General features: G+C 41.6%; 1 protein-coding gene across 17 annotated transcripts in view; it reads left to right on the top strand.

Annotated features, from left to right (window-relative positions):
* The window catches only part of DTNA (dystrobrevin alpha), a 340,345-nt gene extending 329,002 nt beyond the window's left edge, over positions 1 to 11,343 (top strand). For 10 of the 17 annotated variants that reach the window (XM_081801399.1, XM_081801400.1, XM_081801411.1 and 7 more), the window contains 2 exons: positions 2,359 to 2,491; positions 10,259 to 11,343. In XM_081801399.1, coding sequence (XP_081657525.1) covers positions 2,359 to 2,491; positions 10,259 to 10,399 — 274 coding nt within the window. In that variant the 3' untranslated portion in view covers positions 10,400 to 11,343. Of the gene's footprint in view, positions 1 to 2,358; positions 2,492 to 4,644; positions 4,694 to 7,649 lie in introns of all 17 variants that reach the window. The other 7 variants (XM_081801414.1, XM_081801413.1, XM_081801410.1 and 4 more) reach the window with 3 other exon arrangements.
* Positions 11,344 to 22,469: the final 11,126 nt, after the last annotated feature.

Here is a 22,469-nt window from a genome sequence, read left to right as displayed (position 1 = left end):
TAGCAATTACCAAAACCACCTGGCGCTTGCTGAGAGCCTGGCGCGCCCAAGGCAAGGCACGGTGCTAGTTGTATAAAAAACAGTATTAAAAAATCACTCTCTGCCTTCGGGACTCACAGACTCGTTCAGGAGATAAATCATCCTATCTCCTAAATGTACTGTATTTGCCCTTAGAGGACCAGGTGATGCTAGAGAGGCCTCTATTCAGAATGGGTGTAAACAACATTATATAAGCACTTGGAATTGAAATCAGTAAATGTCTAAAACCTCATTATAAAGAAATCCAATCTGGTTGGCTTGTTGAGTTCGTATAAATCTGACCTTTGAAAGGGCATTTTGCAAAGATTTTCATCCAGTTAGGCTTCTGTAGCTTGAAAGCAGAAAAATCAGTGACCTCCCCGCCCCAGATTTATCCGTGTCCCTGGATCAGCTCAAACTCCCAAGTAGACAGGCCTCAGAAACCAAACTGGAGAAGCAAAGGGGGAGGAGCTAGGACAGACTTGCTGAGCCCAGCTTGGGTGGGGAGGAAGGCAGGGAAGCAAGGGAGCCTTCAAAAGAACAGGGCTCAGGCAGCAGTGAGAAACATGGGCAGAGAGGCTCACCAGAGGGTTGCAAAGGGGTCCACTGAGCATTACAAACTACGAGGGTGATGGTGCTTAACGTGAAAAATGCTGCAGACTAGTCTACAAAAATAAACTGGCCATTTTCAGGACCCAAAGAAGAAACTAACCAGAGGCCTTCCTGGTGGTGTTGGATCTCAATCCAAGTAGTGAGTAGACCAATAATAATGAGGACCTATAAATAGATGTGGTTTAAAAGCGGGTGGTGAAAAGGCAGGCCGAGAGATCCAAACAAAACCGTTCTGACATAATTTTAAATAGCAGTAGGCTGCCACTTCTAATTTTAGTTTGCTTTCTTGTCCTTTCCTCTATAATTTAGAATTATTTGATTTGTTTTATATTCAAAATGGTGAATTAATTGTTGTCAGTTTAGTCTGGTAGGTAACATACCTGTCTGACTTTTCGTAATGAAGCATTTACATGTGGTCACCTAAAATTTTCTTGTTCTAATCCAAAAATCCAAGACTGTAGCTAGATCCACCCCACTCCACTGGTAACAGTACCAGCTCCCAACAGGCTGAAGGAATTGGGAAGGGAAAGTTCATAGACGCCTTGCAGACCTATTTAGGTGGCCCCAAACCTCTAAAAATAATGAGAACATGTCGTACAGATATAAATAAACATGAACAATGGCATTTAAGTTCCAACCCAGAAACTTCTACTTGACCACTCTCTTCACTTTAGGGGATGTCTTAATATCTGTACTATCTAAACAGATACAGGGGTTTTTTTTGTTTGTTTTTTTTTTAAGATTTTATTTATTTGACAGAGAGAGAGACAGCGAGAGCAGGAACACAAGCAGGGGGAGTGGGAGAGGGAGAAGCAGGCTTCCTGCCGAGCAGAGGCCCAATGTGGGACTCGATCCCAGGACCCCGGGATCATGACCTGAGCTGAAGGCAGACGCTTAACGACTGAGCCACCCAGGCGCCCCAGATACCGGGTTTTACTCTGAGAATATTTTAGTCCTATGATTTAGGTAGTGAATTTATGTTTAGTCTCAGGAATGGTTTTTATAAACTGGGATGGATAGATCCAAATAGAGTCACACATTAGCGAATGAGATCACTCTTCAGTATTTATCTCATGATAGAATTGAACAATTTGAGTGGATTTCTTAGATTAACTAGTATAAATTTTTAAGATCAAGAGCTGTGGGTTCAAGTATTACCTTCCTGACACCCATGAGCTGATATTCGAAGACTTATTCTACTGTAAAAATAAAGTACATGGGTGCATATCCCTACATATGTGCATAACACAAAGGGGGGTAAATTATGAACAAATGTCCTTAATCATCATTTCACTAGAGGGCTCACTTTCCTTATAGAAAGTGTTCTTGGATTCCATTAACAAAAAAAAAGCCCAGAGATTGGGAAAACGATATCCTCTCAAAAGATAAGACTGCTTCTTTTAAGATTGACAGACTCTTTAAAGGCAATTCATTCCTGTAAACCAGAGGAAAACACAGATGACCAATGATATCAGACTGCCATATAAAAATTACATATGAGAATTTCTTGATCATCAATTTCTCCAAACTTCCAAAGTTTGTTTTTGTTTTTGTTTTTGTTTTTTTTAATTTTCTGTTAGGTATCAGAAGACCTTGAATTGAAGTGAATTGAAGCCAAGAAGCAAATTAGGGGACTCAGTAAATGGGACCCAAAACCACAGCTAACACATGAATTCTACTCCTACTTTTAAGATTTGCTCCCAAACACCATTTGTGGTCTGTTCCCAGGGCCTCAGAAGATGGGGACCCCTACGTGCGGCCAGAGGATGAGAACTATGAAAATGACTCAGTCCGGCAGCTGGAGAACGAGCTCAAGATGGAGGAGTATCTGAAACAGAAGCTGCAGGATGAAGCCTACCAGGTATGGGGAGCCAGGCCTCACCCCCAGCCCCCAGCCCCCCACCCCTTGGTAGCTGGGTCTTTTACATTACTCAGAAAATCCATGCCTTCTCCTTTCTTCTACCCTCCCTCTCCAGAATATTCTGATTGCATTCCTTACTCCACATATTCTAGACAGTTGTAAAAATTGTAAATACTTCTTAGAGCTATGCCTCTCACCATGAATTCTTAGAAATTCAGATCTGGTGGGGCGCCTGGGTGGCTCAGTTGGTTAAGCGACTGCCTTCGGCTCAGGTCATGATCCTGGAGTCCCGGGATCGAGTCCCGCATCAGGCTCCCTGCTCAGCAGGGGGTCTGCTTCTCCCACTTCCCTCTCGTGCTCTCTGTCTCTCATTCTCTCTCTCTCAAATAAATAAATAAAATCTTTAAAAAAAAAAAAAAAAAGAAATTCAGATCTGGTAAGTGAAAAAGACCGTGTCCCTTTAGGGGAAACATGGTGACTAACAATCTATACTCTTCCAAGTTCAGTGGGAAAGATACGTTTTCTCATAGATAAAAAATAAATAAATAAAAATAAATTTTAAAAAAAATACAGAGAACAAGGCCCAAGGAAACTGAGTAAGTATAAATATATCTCTTCCCTTGAATCATTTTGTCCTCATCCTCCTTCACTGCCCACCTCATGTCAAAATAAGTAAGTAGGAGAGTATCAAATCTCACCAAGAAAGGGAGGAGGAACTGTAAGCCCCGTGTTCAGCAGGGTATGGATGGACAGATTTTCATATATACTGGAGTGTATTATTAATCCAGCTGAGAATTCACCAAACATAACACATGCAACTGGGAATAAGTGTAATTAGTAAGTCATCCTAAAGGGGATGCATTTTCCCCATGGAGATTTTTCTACTGCCCTGTTGGTCTTGCTTGTATGTTTCTCTTCCCTGTAATTCACAGGTGTTTTCTTGAGGTTCTAGGAGCTCAGGGATGTTTGCCTGGTTGAGACCTACTGCCCCACCCCTCAGGCCCCATGGGATATTTCTTCATGTCGGGCTTTCTGTCCAATGGCCAGACAAGCTTCCTCCACATTCTTAGATGAGCAGTGGCCCTCTCTTACTCCATTAGTGAAGGAAAGAGAAGCAGAGTGAATACATTACCTCTACTTCTCATATGTGTACGGATGGTTTTGAAATATTTTCCCAAGAAGAATGTAGCAAGAAAGAAACTGAAGCCTACCAACGCCACCCCAACAATATAAAACAAAAGTTTTGCCTCTTTGGAATGTTCCATTAGCCTTTTCGGTTTAACAACCATATTTCAGAAGCAACTAAAATGTAGGCCTCGTCATACCCCACCCCCCAAAAAAGAAAAAAAATCAGTGACTATATATGTAAAGCCATGCTTCAACACTGCAGAAACGGTCAAAGTTGCGGGAAGTGGAGAACCATGGAGAATGCTCTTATTTTGCCACTTCCGTGGCCTGTCCACAGAAGGAAATTAGCCTGGATGAAGCTGCCGGGGTGTCTCTGGGAACTCTAAGGGATGGCATTCCGACATGCTTTTCATTTGGCTCTGCTGCCTAGAGCGGGAGAGAGATGTGGTGAAATAATCAGTGTTCTGGTTCATGCTGTTAGGGGCGCCTGTTAGGCCTCCCTCTTCGAGCCCATATCGGTTTCTGGATGTTGGTGACAACAGTAACTGAAGTTCTAGATTTTTTTTTTTTTTAAAGGGAAACCGTCATTTCATATAAAATATTAGATTTGTATTTATTTTAATGAATTAGCAATTTAACCTTATAGGAGTAAAATGAAGGGAAATTCTATTAATAGCTTAAGATGCAACTGGAGTTTTTGCCATCTCTGGTTAATCTTAAGCTCTTTCCCTCCTTTCCTTTCCATGCCCAGTGACTTCAAGGGAAAGGTAAAGACAAGGTGTAGGAGACCGTAGTAAGCCTGTGTGTCCGCACTCAAGGCATATGCCCTAGAGAATGTTGAAGTGACTTTCCTTGCGTACTCTGTGAGCGTATGGTTGCTTGATGGGTCAGAATGCTGTTTTCATTCATCGGACTCTCTTGCTCTCTGTCCTTCTGCATGGCTTCCAACCAAATAATTCACGAGCTTGACTGCATCACAGACTTGACATGTCACCTTTCTTGTTTGTGTCCTTTGTCACCCGCAGGTCAGCTTGCAAGGTTGAATACAATATCCTTTTATCACTCTCCTCTCAAGTAAGTACCATCTTATTTAGGAGGAAACGTGCCCACTGTACACTGAATTCTGATAACTAGTAACCTAAATTCACAATCACTCTCTCTTAGGTGTTTCTGTGTTCTATGTGATAAATACCCTCCTTCCCTCCTGATATCAAAGAATCATCCTGGCCTATGGAGCATTTCATTATAACCCAGTGGAGATTTGGCAGACAACCTCGGGAATTGACTTTTTACTCTATTAATTAGGAAAATTGGCAGAGAAATTTCTGTAATGCCAGAGACGCCCCAGAAATCCTCCGGGGCTATGGCGCCTCATCACCAGTCCCTAACAGCACCTGAGTTTGCAGCCTCTCTATCACTTGAGAAGGAAAAGTCCAGGCATGCTCAGCACATCCAGGGATGGGCCAGCCTCAGAGGCATGCTGTATTCAGGACCCAGAGATCAAATGTGTGCACCTCAACGAGTGAAGGCAAAACCGTGTATTATTAAAGAAAACAAAAGAAGCAAAACAGAGAGGACAACTTCTGCAGCCTTATATTTTTGGAATAGCTGATTCAAATTCTTTGTGGAATTCAGCAAGATACAGCTTAATTTAAAATATCATTTACGTGGCATGTGATTCCCCACCCCCAGGGACCTACCAACATACATGGAAAATCCTTAGTCATGTGTTTAATGTAGAGAGAATAGCACTTGACTGGCAGGACCACACTGGAGGGTAGCGGTCTAGAGCTCAGATGCTGGACTCTGGCAGACCTAATTTCAAATAGGAGTTCCACCAAATCGTGGTCGCATAACCCTGACAAATGATTAAACCCCTATGAACTTCTGTTCCCTCTGCACAACATCTATCATAATACTTACCTCATAGTGGAGTTGTCCTCACTGGGATGTAGTTTATAAAGAGCTTAGCATGGTGGCAAACACACCATAATTTATGATGAGCCCACACATACATGCCTGGCACTGTGCTCAATGCTTTGCAAGTGATTCAATCCTGGGGAGCTGCTAGAGTTATTATGTAAGTGTATGGGGAACCCTACCCCCACCCCCCAGGACTCAGAACTAGCTTGCTGTCTGTATTTTTATAGATAAAGCTAAGGACTCAGCTATGTGTAATGACTTTATACGCTTTTGGCTACAATGTCTCTTAAGTCTAGATGGTGTCTCTGGCTCAGGCTGATGGCCATTTGGCTATCCCCCATTACGGTTCCGAGTAAATACACCTCTCCGAGTCTCTGGCCGTAGCGGCCCAAGGACTTGTATCTCCTTCAGTGATACAGTCTCTCCCAACCATGGACTCCCAGAAGTCTATGGTACAGCTGGTGGTAAAGTCAGCTCGCTGCTAAATTTAAAAAGGGACCTATTTCTCTTAAATGACAAATCAACTTGCAAAGAAAACATCCTCGCTCGTGCATTGCTGACCTCCTGTCTCAGTCCCCAGGTTAGGATTAAGCAAGCAGAAATCATGGCATAACTGCTATTATGAAATATACTTTATAAGCTCTGAAGCCCTTTTGGTGTGAAAAGAAGGATGTGACTGTATTCTAGTCTCCCTCCCTTGCATTTGAGAATGCCACAGCACATGCTCTCCTGAGTCATCATGACCACAGTGGAAACAAGTCCCAGGAGCTGTTTCTGAAAACATCTACTCCCGTTATCACAACTCTAGTCCCGAAGGAGCAAGCCTCTCCTTTCACAGCATTTTCTTTCTCTTCATGCCAGCAACTGGATCATTTTTATTCTGCACATTATTTAACCATCAGTCACTAGTTCTTAGAAAAATATTTTCTTAAACAAACTAATGAAATGTCCTTGACATAAACTCAGATAAGAAGTGGCATTTGGTTCTTCTACATAAAAGCCAAAGATTTCAGTGCTCTAAAGTTCTTCGGCCACTGTTTTCAACTTTTGTTGTCAATTTGACAGTGGAAAATTGAAACCGTTGTGGCTTCTGCCATTTACTACATCATGTACCTACCGAGCTGGTGTTCCACGGGACTCTACATGTGAACTAGCCTGTCATGAAATCAGCCACTTAGGCAAAATGTATTTAAAACTTTACGGATCAATCCAGAAGCCGGTGGCTTTTCATCTTTTCAGCTAGTTCTATCTTAGTATAATTTTTCTCGATGTAGCAGAGAAATAGAGCTGAAATCTTAGAACAGTTTATGCTGTTGAAATCGATTTGTTTGGGTTTTCTGACCCAAACAAGACCAGAAATTGCCCCAAAGCCATGCATCTCTTATCCAAGGGTCCGGAAGCCAACTTCATCGCTGCAAGTCAATTAGGTGTCCACCAGGGCAGAGGGTGGGACCCCAGAGAAGTAGAAGACCCACTCTCTGCTCAGAAAGAGCTATTTGAAGATAAGTGTGCACTCACTGATACTAACAGGAGTGAACAGAGTAAAACCTTGCCTCTCAACTAGCCTCTTTGGAAGAAATGCAGTCTATGTAATATTTAACCCTCAACTTAAGAATCCACCAAAACTCCATTTGGCAGACTCAAATCTTGGATTCGTCCCTTTTCCATCCCTCTCCCCACACAGTACACCACTCTCCTTAGCCAGCCACATCCTAACTTCAGAAATGGGGGGCTTGGACAATCGTAAGTGGATTTTTTTTTTTCCTAATTACCATGGCATTTCGATGATAGGTTAGTGGTCTCATCTGCTCGTCAGGTGAGGACAGCACAAACATTTCTGTTTGCGTTGCTTTAACCCTCCAGATGCCTCAGGTACCCATTAAGCAAGGGACCCAGCACAGAGGATGCCCGTCTTCTCTTTCAGAAAGAGCAATAGCATACCGTGTCCCAGGACATTTGCTCCCTATTGTCAGAGGAAGGGAGGAGAGAGAGAGTGTGAATATATGTGTGTCGGGGGGTTGGGGGAAATCCTGAGCTTCGAAACCCTAATTTAGAGAACAGTTTTCATCTTTAAAAAAAAAAAAAACTACACATTCCTTATTCCCAGGCAAGCTATAGTCAGACAGATGATGAAGGTAACACGCAAGCTGGTGATGAAGGAGAGCCCCGCACCCACCCCCGCAGAAGAGAAGACACCGGCCCAGGAGCAGCCTCAGCGCCCAGAGGTGCCGCCCCGCACAGCAGCTCCTGACAGACCCCCACCCTTAGAGACGCGTTCTGCCGACAGTAGTGCAGTTGACTTTTCATTCTAAGATTCGTAGTTCATAGGTGTGTGTTTTGAGAAGGAAAAAAAGAAAAGACTTCTGACTCCTGTTCAAAGCTAACTTATCAGCTGCATCTTCTGTAACATGGCTCATCCCTGATTAGAAACAGAAACAGCAACCACCACCACACACACACAGGAAAAGGAAAACCCACAGGCTGAAAACCCACGCTGCTCTTACTCACGATGGCAGTATTAACAAGCATTTTAAGCCTTTGCACATGATATCGAACCTGTTCCGTTTACAATGACAATATTAATACTGTTTGTAGCTAGACGTTTTGATTTCTGAATTCTTTGAGATTTTAGCGAACCAGTTTATTATACACTGTACATTTTTTTTCCACAGCAATTGGAAAAAAACAACCACTTGCAATTATTCACTAACCCCGAAGGATTTGGTACCTGAGTGTACAGACTCAGAGCCCGGAAGCCAAGAAGGGTCCTTGGCCTGCACTGTCTGCATTTGTCTCTAAGTCCCTGTGAGCAGTGACTTGAACCAATCACACCAGGATAATCCAGCCTTTGGGGCTTCTTTCTAACTTGGGGTTGTTTTCTTTCAAGATACTCTAACAAATCAGCCATAGAATTTAGTGTAAATATTTTTTCCAAGTAGATATCATATTCAAAAAGAAAAAAAAAAAGGCAACATTCAAATGATATAGAATCTAGTTTTTAAAATCAGCACAGATCTTCTTAAAAACTGTGAACTATGTTTTGAAATACTCGTTGCTAAAGCTGTTTATAAACCACAGGTGCCATAAGATCCCCAAACGGACTCGAGTTATCTCTGCTCTTCCATGGGCGCGTCCCTCTCGTTTTAGCTTTAGGGAGCATGTCTAACCACACCGCTCGTCCACAGCTTCCCCTATCAGGTTGTCTGGAGGCCTTCAGCTTTAAATGTACAGGCTTAAAGTGTGCTTGCAAACAGTCCTTCTCCTTTTATTTCTGAATGTTTATTGCCTTAGCTGGCTACCTGGTGTTCTGCATGCAGCCTTCTGTGGTCATGGGAGAGGAAACGGGCTCTTCTAAGTGGCGTTGGGATTTTGCACTCAGCGAAAAGCTGATGTGCAAAAGCACGGTGGAAGAAGGAAGAATGAAAGCCTCTGTGGATGGTCCTTTATGAGGGCCCTTGTCAGGTAGCCTTAAAGACCTCCCTTAGGGAGTCTGGGGAAATGAAAACATAATCTACTTGGTGCAAGACTGGATGAAATAAAAATCTGGCAACATATTGAATATGTTATACTTAAATTGGCAGCTTCTCTGGAATTCCTATCTCCTTTAAAAGAAAGGTGAGAACGTCATTTTAGAACAGTGGCCCTCAAAGCGTGTGTCCTGGACCAGCAGCATCAGCATCACTTTGGGAATCTATTTAGAAATGCAAATTCTTAAACCCCAACCCGGGCCTGCTGAATCCAAAACTCTGGGGATTGGGCCCAGCCATCTGTGCTTTAATGGGCCCTCCAGGTGATTCCTGATGCATGCTAACGGTTGAGAACCACGGCTTCGGAATAAAGTTGCATATAAAATCTCTAAAAAGGCCTTATTCAGAATAAGCAAGAAAGGCTCTGAGTCAAGCTCAAAGCTTCAACAATTCGATTTTGCTTCCGGGGCTGGCAGAAACCTTCTCCCACCCCCACATAGTTGGTGGTTGGTGTGTGCCCAGCTGAGAACAGACATCCTGACACCTTCCAGGTCCCTCTCCAGAGGGCTCTGAGTTGGTCGTGTCTCTGCATCTGGTCAGAAACCATGTCCTTGGCTGCCCTTTGGAACAAAATCACTTGCCTCGGGGATAGCAAAGCTCTCAGTTGGCATTAGTAAGAAGCCCATTCTGTCCGTTGATGTGCTTCTTCATACTTCCCCAGAGAAGCAGCCTGACAAATGTCCCTGAGAACAGGCTGACACCAAAGGGCACAACTGCACAGTTCTCAGATTTCTTTGCACAGATGGATTTGATGATGAGTTTTGTTGGTTTATCTTAATGTTCATCTCCTTTCCACTGCCCATCGTCTGTGAAACCATACCTCTCTAGATGGGGCAGGTGGCCCCTCGTGCCTCATACTCAGTACTTAAAACCACTCCATGCCAGCTACCTACATTGCTGTCAGCTCTAACTCATAGCCAGGTAGTTCTGGAACTCGGAACTCGGATCCTGCAAGTGGCATTCAGCCCCTGACTGGACTGAGCTGACATCTGTTGTCACTCTGTCTCTGCATCAAAACGCTTGTCTAAGGTTTGAACCGTTCTGCTGATAACTGTCCCCCTTGTCATAGTTTTCATTGCCAACTCCACGACATGGTTGTCGATAGCATGGTACAAGCCATTGCAAGGACTCCGGAAAGTGCCGCCAGTGACCAGTTCCTGACTAACCAGCCACCTTTTCTTTCCCTTAGCTCCACGTCAGCACTGAGACCAGACTCAAGCACCCCTGTCCTGTAACCGAGACAAAATGGCGTGTATTGTTTTGGGGTTTTGTGGTTTTGGGGGGGTTTCTTTCCTTGGCTCTCCAGATTTACTTTTGGGACCTGTTCTAAGTGCAAACCCAGCAGGTTTCACCTGTCCTATCCAGGAGATACAGTTACATCTTGCGGGGATTATTTCTTTCTTGTTCCACAATAAATTGCACATCCATCTCCATCACAGATGATGGCCTATTAATGAGCACTGGTCTAACACAGCCAACCTCCCCTATGGCGCCATGTGGAGGGAGGGAGGAGGGCAAAATCTACTGTATGAGATTCAGGAATCAGTTGCGGTTGGTCAGGACGCAAGTCTGGGTAAGTTCGGTTGGTCAGAGGGAGATGTGCTGGAGATTGTGAAAAATGGATTCTCGAATGATCTCTATAAGGCAGGGAAGGTTCATTTGTAAGTAGTAATGTGAGTGTGGCCTTTGTTGTGATATACTATGTATTTTCTTATATGCATGAGCCGAACTGTTGCATCATAATTTAGCCCTGATGTCTGCTTTTATTTTGATCATCTTTGTCCACCCTTATTAGTTCTTTGCTGTTAACTGTAGAGAGACCTTGTAAATACGGCACCTTTGGTTGCTGCAATCACCTTGGTTTGAGTCCACGCAAGGAGCCACAAACAAGAACTCCACTGTGTCCTCAGAAGAAAGGGCCTTTTTACTTTTGAACCAAAAAGAGAAAAAAAATCAGAAATGTTCCATCTTGAGGCTAATTAACTATAAGACGTTTTTAATTATGACTACTGTCATTTGACACCATTTGAAATAACCAATTCAGAGACACTAAAGATTTCACAATATTCATTGGTATTGTAACAAAACTACTATTGTATGGGTTTTTTGTTTTGTTTTTTTTTTTTTGTATTGCTGTTAAGTATTGTGTGTGTGTGTGTGTGTGTGTGCTGGAACCTCCTGGGGACATGTTATATTTTGAAGTGATTAAACTATTTAATTGTGTGTCTATATTTTGGAATGGAATTATTTCTTCATTAAAAATGTTTTTAAAAACACTATATCTGTGTATTTTATTCCTTTCTTTCAATGAATCTTTCTTGACGCAACGTGGAGTTAATCTGTTCAAAGGAGAAAGACAAGTCAGCACTTGCAGCAAGAAGCAGGACCCATCGGTTGGGTCTTAAACAACTGGAGCAAAATATCTCACCTTTCCCTGCCTTTGGAAGAGTTCACATATTTAATGCTTGCTTTATATCTGACACTGTTATAAGCACTTTATGTCACTTGACTCGATCCTTTGAATCGCAGCATCTAGCCAGGTACTTGGCAATTATGAGCTCCACAATTATGTGTTAAATGAATGAATAAATGAATTAGTAGCTTTTGTTTTGTTTGCACTAGAGCTAGTGAGAAAGGAGAATCAGCAGACCCTGGAGGTCGATGTGTTGATAGCAACAGGAATCAAATTATGAGCTCCAAAGAGTGGACAAAAACTCAGAGTCCACAGAGGCAATCACTCCCTACATTCTCATTTCTCTTCCAAGAACCTCTGGATTCCCATGCGATGTTGGGTTGTGTTTTGTTTGCTCAAGGAGCCAATTCCTTGGCGGAACCAACAGCAGAATCTGTGAGTCTGGCTCCAACACTTCATGAATGGCATTTTTGGGAACTCCAACTTGGAATGGCGCTGAAAGTCCGTGCTCACAGAGTCTGGGGTTGATTTACAGTTCATGAAAATGCTATAAACACTCAAGAGGCACTACAGAAAGAAACCAAGAGACTCTGCTATACATCAACGCAGGGACAAATCCTGACCTGATATGACCACTAGTGGGAGCTCGGACACCCCCGTCCTCCCCCGTCCCATTTGGAGGTGAGCAACAAAGGCATGTCTATGGGTGTCTGTCCCAAGTCTCTCTCAGCTGCCTCTCAGTGCCTCATCCCCTCATCTCCTAGGGACCACATTTAACTCTGATCTCCACTTCAGTATTTCCTAAACGTATCTAATTGCCAAAGACACCTGAAGAATTGATTAATCTGAATTAGCAAGTCCAGAGTGGAGCCAGGGAATCTGTACTTTTAACAAGTGCCTCAGGTAATACATTCCGACAGATTTTAAGAACTGCTATCCTCTTGCTACTCAAAATGTGGTCCAAGGACCAACAGCATTGGCATCACCTGGGAGCTAGTTACAAATGCAAAATCTTGGGCTCCCAACCGGACCTACTGAGTTAGAGTTAGCATTTCATCGTTTTCCAGGGAATCTGTGAGCACCTTAAAATTCAGGAGGCGCTGACCTGACGTCCAGCTTTAATCCTAGCCTTCCAGGATGAGGTTCAGTCGGGTCCTCCTTAAACTAAGCTAGTGCAGTGCTTCTCGAACTTACAGTTTTGATTTAGTAAGTTGATGATGCTAATACTGATCTGAGGACTACACTTTGAGGTGCAAGGCTATGGAATTCTTTTAAATAAGGTTAATTCTAGGGAACTTGTTACTGGTAAGTCAGATTTGTGGATTTCTATACATAGCAGGAAAGATACTCAAGTTTAAGGGCTTGAACATAACGGCAGCTCAGTTGGTTGGAGCCGCTCAGGTAACACCACAGCAGTTAAACTATACTGTGGAAGCAGCTGAATTTAAGGATTCTGTCAAAGAATAATCTTTCACTCCAAGGATGGGAATTCAAAGAATCACCCGGGAGTAGGACTCGGTGGTCCTACTGGCCCCAAAAGGGCAGATTTGCAAAGTTGGGATAAGGCCAAGCGTGGTGAGAAGAAACTGACAACATTTCGGATTCATCATCCCAACAGAGCACATTAGCTCCTGAGACACCCGACACCCAGGAAGAGGTTCTCTGGGCACCTTGGAAACCTAGAATTCTGCCATCTGGGACTCTGATGCCATGGACTACGCTGGGACACTATGTTGTGATGGAGTCACCCCCACTTTTGAGAGTCCAAAGATACATAAACAAGGATGTTCATGCAGCCTTGTCTATAGTACTAGAAAGAGCACACATGGACACTAATAAAGGAACACTTAAACTACTTATGGCATGATATGCTAGGCTGGAATACTAAGAAGCCATAAAAAATGATGATAAAGAAATGTATTTCTCATCATGGAAGATAACTGCATGAGTCAAGCAAAAAATGAGATTATAAAAGAGTGTAAGAGTGATCCCAGTTTGATGAATATTTGAGTGCTTATGTATAGAAAAATATACACCAAAATGGTGATGATGTAAATCATGGAGTTGTGGATGATGTTTTTATTTCTTTCGTCATGTTATTCCAACTTTGCCAGGTTTCGTGACATAAATAGAGTAAATGGGAGAATGGGTAGATGGATAAGAAACACCAGGATGGGACAGTTTCTTTGATGCTGTAATGCGGCTACTTGATTGGCCAACATCTTTGAAGGGCACGTCTAACAATGTGAACTTTCTGTGCCTTCAGTAAACGGAGGATTCTCTTTTTGCCTGAAGAGATGCTCAATAACATTAGTGTGCCACAGAGCATTGGAAAATATGTGTATGCTTGCTTTATTTTAAAGAAAACCTAATAAAAATATCAGGGGCTTCTGAGTCAGGTTAAGTAATGACAATACTTCATCCTCCTCACAATGTTAATTGGTTCGGTAATAGCAAGTGAACCAGGAATGCAGGCTGTGCATATTCTCCATCTCTGCTTCTGCTGTCTCATGTGTAAATGGCTTTTCCTAAGGAGGAGGGCCACTAAGGATAAGTCTTAGGCAAGAACATGTGTTGGAACACAAATGGCAGTAGGTAAACGTTTTCTCTGGCATTCCATTTTTCCGGAAGTCTCTTTGTGGGCATTCTTCCTTGAGAACAGATATTCCCTGAAAATATCTTTTCTTTAGTTAATCTTACTGGAGATCTTTATTTCTTCAAACTGCACTGAGTGCCATCTGATGTCCTTTCACTTAAACTTAGGACTCCCTTTAGCATTTCTTGCAGGGCAGGTCTACTGGTAATGAACTCCCTCATCTTTTGTTTATCTTGTCTTAATGTCTTAATTTCTTCCTCATTTTTGAAAAAAAAAAAATTTTATCCGATAACAAATTCTTGATTGACAGGGTTTTTGTTTTTTTTTCTTTCAGCACTTTAAATATGTCACTGCACTGCCCTCTGGCTTCCATGGTTTCTGATGAGAAATTGTTAATCTTATTAAAGCACCCTGTACATGACGGTCACTTCTCTCTTGCTGCTTTCAAGATTCTCTCTTAGTCTTTGGCTTTCACCCGTTTTATTATACTGTATCTCTAGGATGCAGGAGAGAATTCTAGATCAAAGCTATACATCTTGGAGTTGTCGGAATAGAAATGATAAAGGAGACTGAGAAGGGGTGGTCAGAGAGGTAGAAGAATATCGGAAGCTGTGGTATCCTGGATGCCCAATGATGAAAGTGTTTCAAGGCGGAAGGCATCATCAAATATGTTGAATGCAGCTGATAGGTCAGATAAGATAAGCACCAGCAATTGGCTCATCGCACATGTGTTGGATTGAATTAACTTAACCATATTCAGAGAATCTCTTTGCTGTTTCTCAACTCCTGTGTTCTCAATGCAATCTTGAGAAACACTGAGTGGAAATTCATGCTTGTTTATCCTCTCAGGGCCTTAGGGGATTTGTTGTGTGGCATAATAAATTCACAGGTTGACCCTGATTTCCATCTCTACACTCCCTCATGGGCCAGCTCCCTACCTTCCTTCCCACTTGGGGAAATCAATCCACAAAGACAGCCCTGACAACTTACATACTGTGACAGGCACTTGATAACAACCAAGTTAAGATAGAAAGTATATCCTTATTAACCCTTCAAAATGCCTTTTTTTTAATCATTATTTTTGGAAGAGGACTATTTTGTTTAATGATTTTGGAAATTCATCTGCCTTAGTAATATTTCTGAGGAAGAAAGGCTATATTATAAAACTCTTCTGCTCTCTGGATGTGTAAAAATAACATTTAAAAAGTGGCTCTCCCATTTTGTGGCAATGTGTATTTGTTTGACACTCTATATGGGTGATTTTGAGAGCTAAATTTAAGGAAACAATACATGTAAAATACCCAGCAAGGTTCCAGAACATGCTGGAAGCTCAGCTTGTGTCAGTTCTTTTCCCTTTTTCCCTTGTGAATTTTATAATCCTCGTTCTTAAAATGGGGGCAATACTTTTAGTTTTCAGAACACTCACACAAAAATATATTTAACTTAAAAACAAATATAAGGAAATCTATTCAACCTCATTAAGAATGAAAAGACTAGAAATTAAACTATTTTTATACTAGAGGGATTCAGTGATCCCATAAACAGCAAATTCTGAGACTCTCCAGTTGGCTTTCTCCACTCAACACGCAGAACACTGGCAGCCAGGAATTCACTCTTCAGATAAAAGATGAAAGAGCCCTCACTGGGAAATCTAACCACCACCACCCCCACCACCCCCACCCCCGCCAAAAAAAAATCCCTAAAAATACTGACATGGGCCAACCAGAGTACCCTACAGGAAAGGTCATATGCTAAAACTACCAATTAGCTCTTTAGACCCTGACTCTCACAAATGAGCAGACAACCAGGTATAACCCAACACTTGAGAAAAGCCTTTACCATGAGCGATAGAGACCAAAACAAAGAGGAAAAAAATAGCACCTTAAAGATGGGCTATGATGAGGAAATTAAATAATAGCATGCTAGCTGCTAAAACAATCAAACCCATATAGAATAATGATTGTGTGTAGCATAAAGCCCAAAAGGAAAGTACCTGATATGTAGATGGCTTTCCTCTAAATACTAATTTAGGAATCCTGGCTTCTTCCAGCTTTTGAAAATTTGTGATTTGTATTCTCTTTTGTAGTGGGTTTTCAATATTATATAATGTCCATGCTGACAAAACCTGGATCTACCCATTTATACCTAGAAAATAAATAAGAAAATAAAAATAATTAATTGCCAAGTTGTTCAAAAAAAGGAAAAATAATCATAGCATACCTTATAGTTCAATTTTGAATCTCAACTTTAAATAGCATACATATAGTAACAATGTAAATACAGAATAACAATCAACCAAAAGCGCACATAACAATTTTGGGAAGATGTATACATGTATATTGTAGAGGGGAGAGGCCATAGATAATGTCTGAAACTTAAGAATACATACAAACAGGGGCACCTGGTGGCTCAGTCATTAAGCGTCTGCCTTCAGCTCAGGTCATGATCCCAGGGTTCTGGGATTGAGCCCTGCATCGGGCTCCCTGCTCAGCAGGAAACCTGCTTCTCCCTCTCCCACTCCCCCTGCTGTGTTCCCTCTCTCGCTGTGTCTCTCCTTGTCAAATAAATAAAATCTTAAAAAAAAAAAAAAAAAAGAACACATACAAACATTATTTGGAGGTAAATACCAAAAGAATTTAAAAAGTATGAAATTAGTTATTTCCAATAAAGGGAATTTAGGAAGAGTGACAAACTTTTTAGACCAAGTGAGCATAATTTTGATTTTTAAAAAGAAAAATGGTAGCCAATACTTTAAGGTGTTAACAGTGATTGCCCTGGGATGATGGATTTTTGAACAAATTTTTAAAATATCCTCCTTCCATCTGTATTTTCTGCATAATCTAGAATAAACATGGCTTACTTTTATGATTGAAATATTAGATAAAGTTTAAAAGTAACGTGTCTTTCTATCTCAAATGAGTTTTCATGAGGTTAAATTGCTCTTCTAATTGATGGAAAACTTGTATACATTTGGCCCTTTTATAAAACATACCAGATTTGGCCCTCCTCCATTTATTTTCTTAACTATCTTGTTGTTGTTGTTTTTAATGTGTTTCTCTTTTTTTTTTTAAAGTAGGCTCCACACCCAGCGTGGAACCTAACATGGGGTTTGAACTCACAACCCTGAGATCAAGACCAGAGCTGAGATTGCTTAACTGACTGAGCCACCCAAGTGCGCCCTTTTTTATTTTCTTAACAACAACAAAATAAATGTCTCTCTAGGAAGAATTGCAATTTTTAGGACCATCTCAAGGGAAACTCGATGAGTAGTTAGAATACCCAGTAGGGCCACGCTTAACTGCCTTTGTGACTTTTCTCTCCTTCCAGTTCCACCTCAGGTCATTTGTTTTGCCTCTCTGCCACAATTTTATAAGAAATTCAAGGTTAGAAATGCATACACCTTCTCTCCTTTCTTCCCCTCCTCTTACCCTTCTTTCTTCCCAAATTCCAGATATTGGGAAAAAATAACTAACATTTGCATAATCCTTTATAACTCAAAAAACTTGTCTTATCTACATTTAATCCTCACGATACCCATTTTGGGAGTGCTTAGTCATCCAGAAGTATGACCTAGAGAGCTGTCTTTGTTGTGAAAATGTCTGCAGAGGAGGCCAATATGGGAAAAAGGGCATTCCTTCGAACAAGAAACAGAAGGGACACACAAGCAATTTCCCACTATGACAAGATGGTGTGCTTCCCGGAGGAGTTTCAGAAAGCAGGCTTCTCCCTCCATCCACGGCTAAGCAGACTTCAATTCACCCCTGCTAGATCTGGCGTCAGCCAAGACTAAGATTCACCCAAGGAGTTGTGCTCAGCTCCTTGGCTTTGGTTTCATTCCTGTGGCTCTCTCTGGTTGCCCTAGCAACGCATGTTAAACCTGGAGACTTTTTTGTTTTACACATTATTTAAGGTAGTAAAGCAGAACTGGAAGGGTAGGGAAAGGTAAAAAGAGATTTTTAGTGCCAAACTTTTCTAAGACATCAGACTCTGAAGTAAGGCTGTGAAATAGACCAAAACCAACACCCCTTCCCTGCCCCTCAAACACTTCCCTAAGACTTCATCAGCAAAAGTCAGGAGTAATGGGGCAGGTCTGGTTGTAGGACACTGAAGAAGCTTAGGGCAAGAATCTTTTCCCTGGTTCACAGCCAATTTGGGAACAATGGTCCTCTGAAAAACAAAATCCTTTATAGTCTTTTTAAAAATGCTACCTTGGGAAGGTTACTATATGAGAAAAGAGAAGTATTTCCCTTCTATTGCAAAGAGAGCCAAGAAACCTCCTTGATAAAGAGAGATCCAAATATTTTAACCGGATAATAGGAACAGTATAATTTTACCAGAAAACTTAAACCAAGGCTAAGAGGAGGTAAGTTTCAAACTGCATATGAAACTTAGTTTCCAACTCCCACTGTCCACCACAAACAAGCATACTTGTTCAAGAGCAGAGACATGTTTTTCCAGCCACTGTGAAGGTCTCTGTATTATGAACACTGAGTGGTGTAAGGGACAGTCTTCACCTTTTGTCCTAAAAAAGCACAGTCATTCTTCATATGACCAATTAGCATAATGCTAAATGGCAAGTCTGTGGTGGTGGGGAGTGTGAAGCTAACAGAATTTATTCCAAGATGATAGCTTTGTCCTGGCCAGGCCTGACAAAGGGACAAAGCTTTGTAAATAATTGCTGGCTCACGTATTTGCCTTCCCAGACTCTAGGCCTGTGGTGAGCAGGGTCTGCCCTCATTTACATCGCTTAACCCGATGCCTGGTGCAAAGTGATTGAGCAATAAATATAGAAGAAATAAAGAAAATGAGGAGGACGCACCGTTCCTCGGGCTACTCTTGGAAATATCAGTAGTCAGAGCCAGAATTTTGAATGGAAGCTTTGGAAGAGATGAAAATCTATCCGGAGTGGACCGTGGTAGGCACTAGAATGGGGAGGTTGAGGAGACCACCCGTGTGCTACAGAGCCAGGTGGTACTGTTGCGTGTTCTCCGATGTGGAGATGCTGATTTGTACGCTGACCTCCAGGCTGCAGAAATGCCTGATAACACAGCCAGGACTTGGCTCAGAAAGTGATTGAGCAGTTTGCCTGAGACTGACCCAGTTTTAGCATAAAAAGCCCGGAGGTCTGAGAAATCCCTTAGTTCCAGTCAAATCAGAGCAACTGGTCGCCCAGAAAGCAAGTAAGGAGACACTCAAGCACTCAGGCAGGTAACAAACCTCAGGCAAGTTCTGCATCGTAAAGCAAATAAGATAATACTCTAGAGCGGGACGTTTGGAGAACAGAAAATGCTTATTCTACCATGAACGTATCTTTGTAATCAAAAGTTTAATTCTGATGTTTTGCCAGGGTGGGATTAGCTGCAGAATTCCCTTAGGGTATCTGAAATGATCTGTGGGCTCACTTTCGGGTTTCTAAAATGAGATAACCTATAGATAAGAATCACTTAAACATCTTGATGCTAAAGAGAGTGTGCAAAAATCAAAAGCATGCAATCATGAGTTTTTTGGCATAACTGATATTGAGCTTTAAAAACATAACAGTGATTGACTATATTAGTCAATTTATTCTTGAGGCTACCTCAGAAATTTTGAGCAGGCCACTAACTTGCTCTCCCACTTCTTCGAAGACAGGGCATTATTTAGTTCATCTAACGGCAAATCAATTTTTTCAGACATGAACTCAGAGAGAGGAGCTAAAGCTCAGCCTTGTTTTCTCCATTTTGGTCTTCTACCCAGTGGTCATTCTCTCCACCGTAACGCCAATGGGGTGTTGGAACAGACTCTGGAAATAAACATATAAGCTTGGACTCTAAAGAGGGAGCATCTATAGAGATCTTTCCATTTATTAAATCAGATACAGGCTAGAAAGCCTTGTTTTCTCAGTTAAGTAAAAAAAAAAAAAAAAGTACCAGCTTGATATTTCTGGAATAGCTATTGACATTTAGTGGGATTTATATATGGCATTATAGAATTCCCCTATCCTCCAATTTCTGGAGGAAACTTGTTCTAATATATTTTCTTTTTAGTTCTCTAAATACTTCATGTTTTGAAACACATAACAAGCAAATTCAAATGATGCAGAAAAACTACAGAACACACCACAAATTACACGAAAGGTCCCCAAGACTTCCTGGGTAAGATGCTTCAGCAGTTGTTCACCTCTGGATGAACTTGCATCTCTACCAGTAGTTGATTACTCATTCAGTTTAATAGTAACTGCCAAGGAAGAAATGGTAACTGCCAAAAAGTAAATAGTAACTGGCTAGAGATTTAGACAAGTACAAATGAGTCTTACATCAGTTTCACTCAGCTTTATGTTCCAAATTTCATGTATTCCTTGAAAGCAAAAAAATACATTAAAAATCTTGATTTTTTTTTATGAGAGGCAATATTCACCTGATACATATGTCAATACACATTCACTCATTGTAGTAACCAAAGGCCATTATAATCAGTGTTGACAGGGACCCCACTTTATTCCTTGTTTATAAATTATCAACAGACTTGGCCCTTTTGGAGTTTTATGTTTTAATTGCACTTTTTTTACCTGAAAGAGGCAATATACAAATACAAGAAAGAGGGCTCGAAGTTTATATTTTGTTTTTGTTTTCTTTGAGAGAGAGAGCGTGCGCCCGTTTGTGTGTGCGAATGTGAGTGGGCGAGGCGGAGTAGAAGGAGAGGGAGAGAGAGAATCTTAAGTGGGCTCCATGCTGAGTGTGGAGTCCCACACGAGGCTCAGTCCCACAACCTTGAGATCATGACCTGAGCCAAAATCAAGAGTCAGTCGCTTCACCGAATGAGCCACCCAGGCACCCCTTAAAGTGTATATTTGGATGCTAGACTAGCAGTTGGAAAATTACTAGGATCTGTAAATGACCTACATATTGACATGGGAGCTATTGCAATGTGGAGGGGGCGAATGCATGACAACTCCTCCCTGACAATAAGTAGGTGGGAAAGTAGGAATTAAAACATGAGAAATTGTGGGACAGAGGGGGGGAAAATGTTTTAAAAAAATAATCGTGTTTATTCTCTCTGAAAAGGTACATCTCTAGTGAATTGTTTGTAACTGTAATCTAAGTCTTTGTATTTCCCATGAATCAGCTTTTACCCAACAAATGTTAAGAGGATAAATGATTACCGTTCCCCCTCTAGGAACATCTGCTTCCAAAGGAATTTTGGCAGAGTTCCCAAGTGATGTCAGACTGCCAGGCACAAAGATTACAATCTGGTTAATTCTTGCCCTGGCATTCCTACCTCCAGGGGAGCCTTGTTGAAATGCACGAAAACCAGAGTTTAAAAATGGATGACTATACATTCTCACTGGAAAACAAACAAAAGTTTGGAAACAGGAAGTGCTCAGAACCAGAGTTTTACTGAGTCTCTTAAATATTGATATTCAATATTCTACACAAATATCAATTTGTAAAGGTGTTTGGGAAAATAAAACCCCAAAGAGAAATATTTCCAGTCATGTTGTTCACCATCAATGAATACTTACTGAATAACTAATTTCTTCAAGACATAAAGAGTCACCAGGCTCTTCCTTCATAGACCAAGGCTGTTACTCACAGAACAGCTATACTTTAGCCAGCTAGTTGGCTGAGTGGGATTTCATAAGATCCTATAGATACTTTCTTCAGCTTTCATTGGGTCTTCCGAAATTTGGTTAAGAAAGGATTTTGAGGGGTGCCTGGGTGGCTCAGTCAGTTAAGCGGCTGCCTTCAGCTCAGGTCATGATCCCAGGGTTCTGGGATAAAGCCCCACATCGAGCTCCTTGCTCAGCTTCTCCCTCTGCCTGCCGTTCGCCCTGCTTGTGTTCTCTCTCTCTCTGACAAATAAATAAATAAAATCTTAAAAAAAAAAAAAAAAGAAAAGAAAAGGAAGTATTTTGAGTAGGTTCCCTAGGCCAGGAACTCCAACAGCACTTTGCCTGAGATGATCCATTATTGTGAACATTTTTAACATGGATGAAAGGAGATATCATTTGGGTCATCTTTGAATGTAAGGTTTGATGGATAAGACAGACAGCCTAAATTATTTCAAGACAGAATTAAGTGAAGGGCTCCACTGAATTCAAGTGAAAATCAGGTTTTAACAGCCAAAATAAGGGGTCTGGACCGGGGGTCGGGGGGAGGTGAGGGCAGGATGCACCTTGTCAGGCCCACAGGAAGCAGCAATGACTCTCCCTGGCATTTGCTCTTTTTCCAGTCAGAATTTGGGTGAGTTGCAGAACCAGAATGTACCTTAAAGATTTTTCAGAGGATGACATGTTATCATTTTATTGTATTTCAATTCTTGGATCATTATGTTTTGGCTATCGGTCAACATTTCATGATGTCAGCTGATATGTTGAAAAAGAATGCGGCTTTCGTAATCAGGAGATCTGGT

This window comes from Leptonychotes weddellii, chromosome 13 (assembly GCF_054177405.1).
Source record: "Leptonychotes weddellii isolate Sample4059 chromosome 13, ASM5417740v2, whole genome shotgun sequence".
Classification (NCBI taxonomy): domain Eukaryota; kingdom Metazoa; phylum Chordata; class Mammalia; order Carnivora; family Phocidae; genus Leptonychotes; species Leptonychotes weddellii.
The sequence above is the reverse complement of the archived record's forward strand: the minus strand, read 5'-3'. Positions and strand labels throughout refer to the sequence as shown.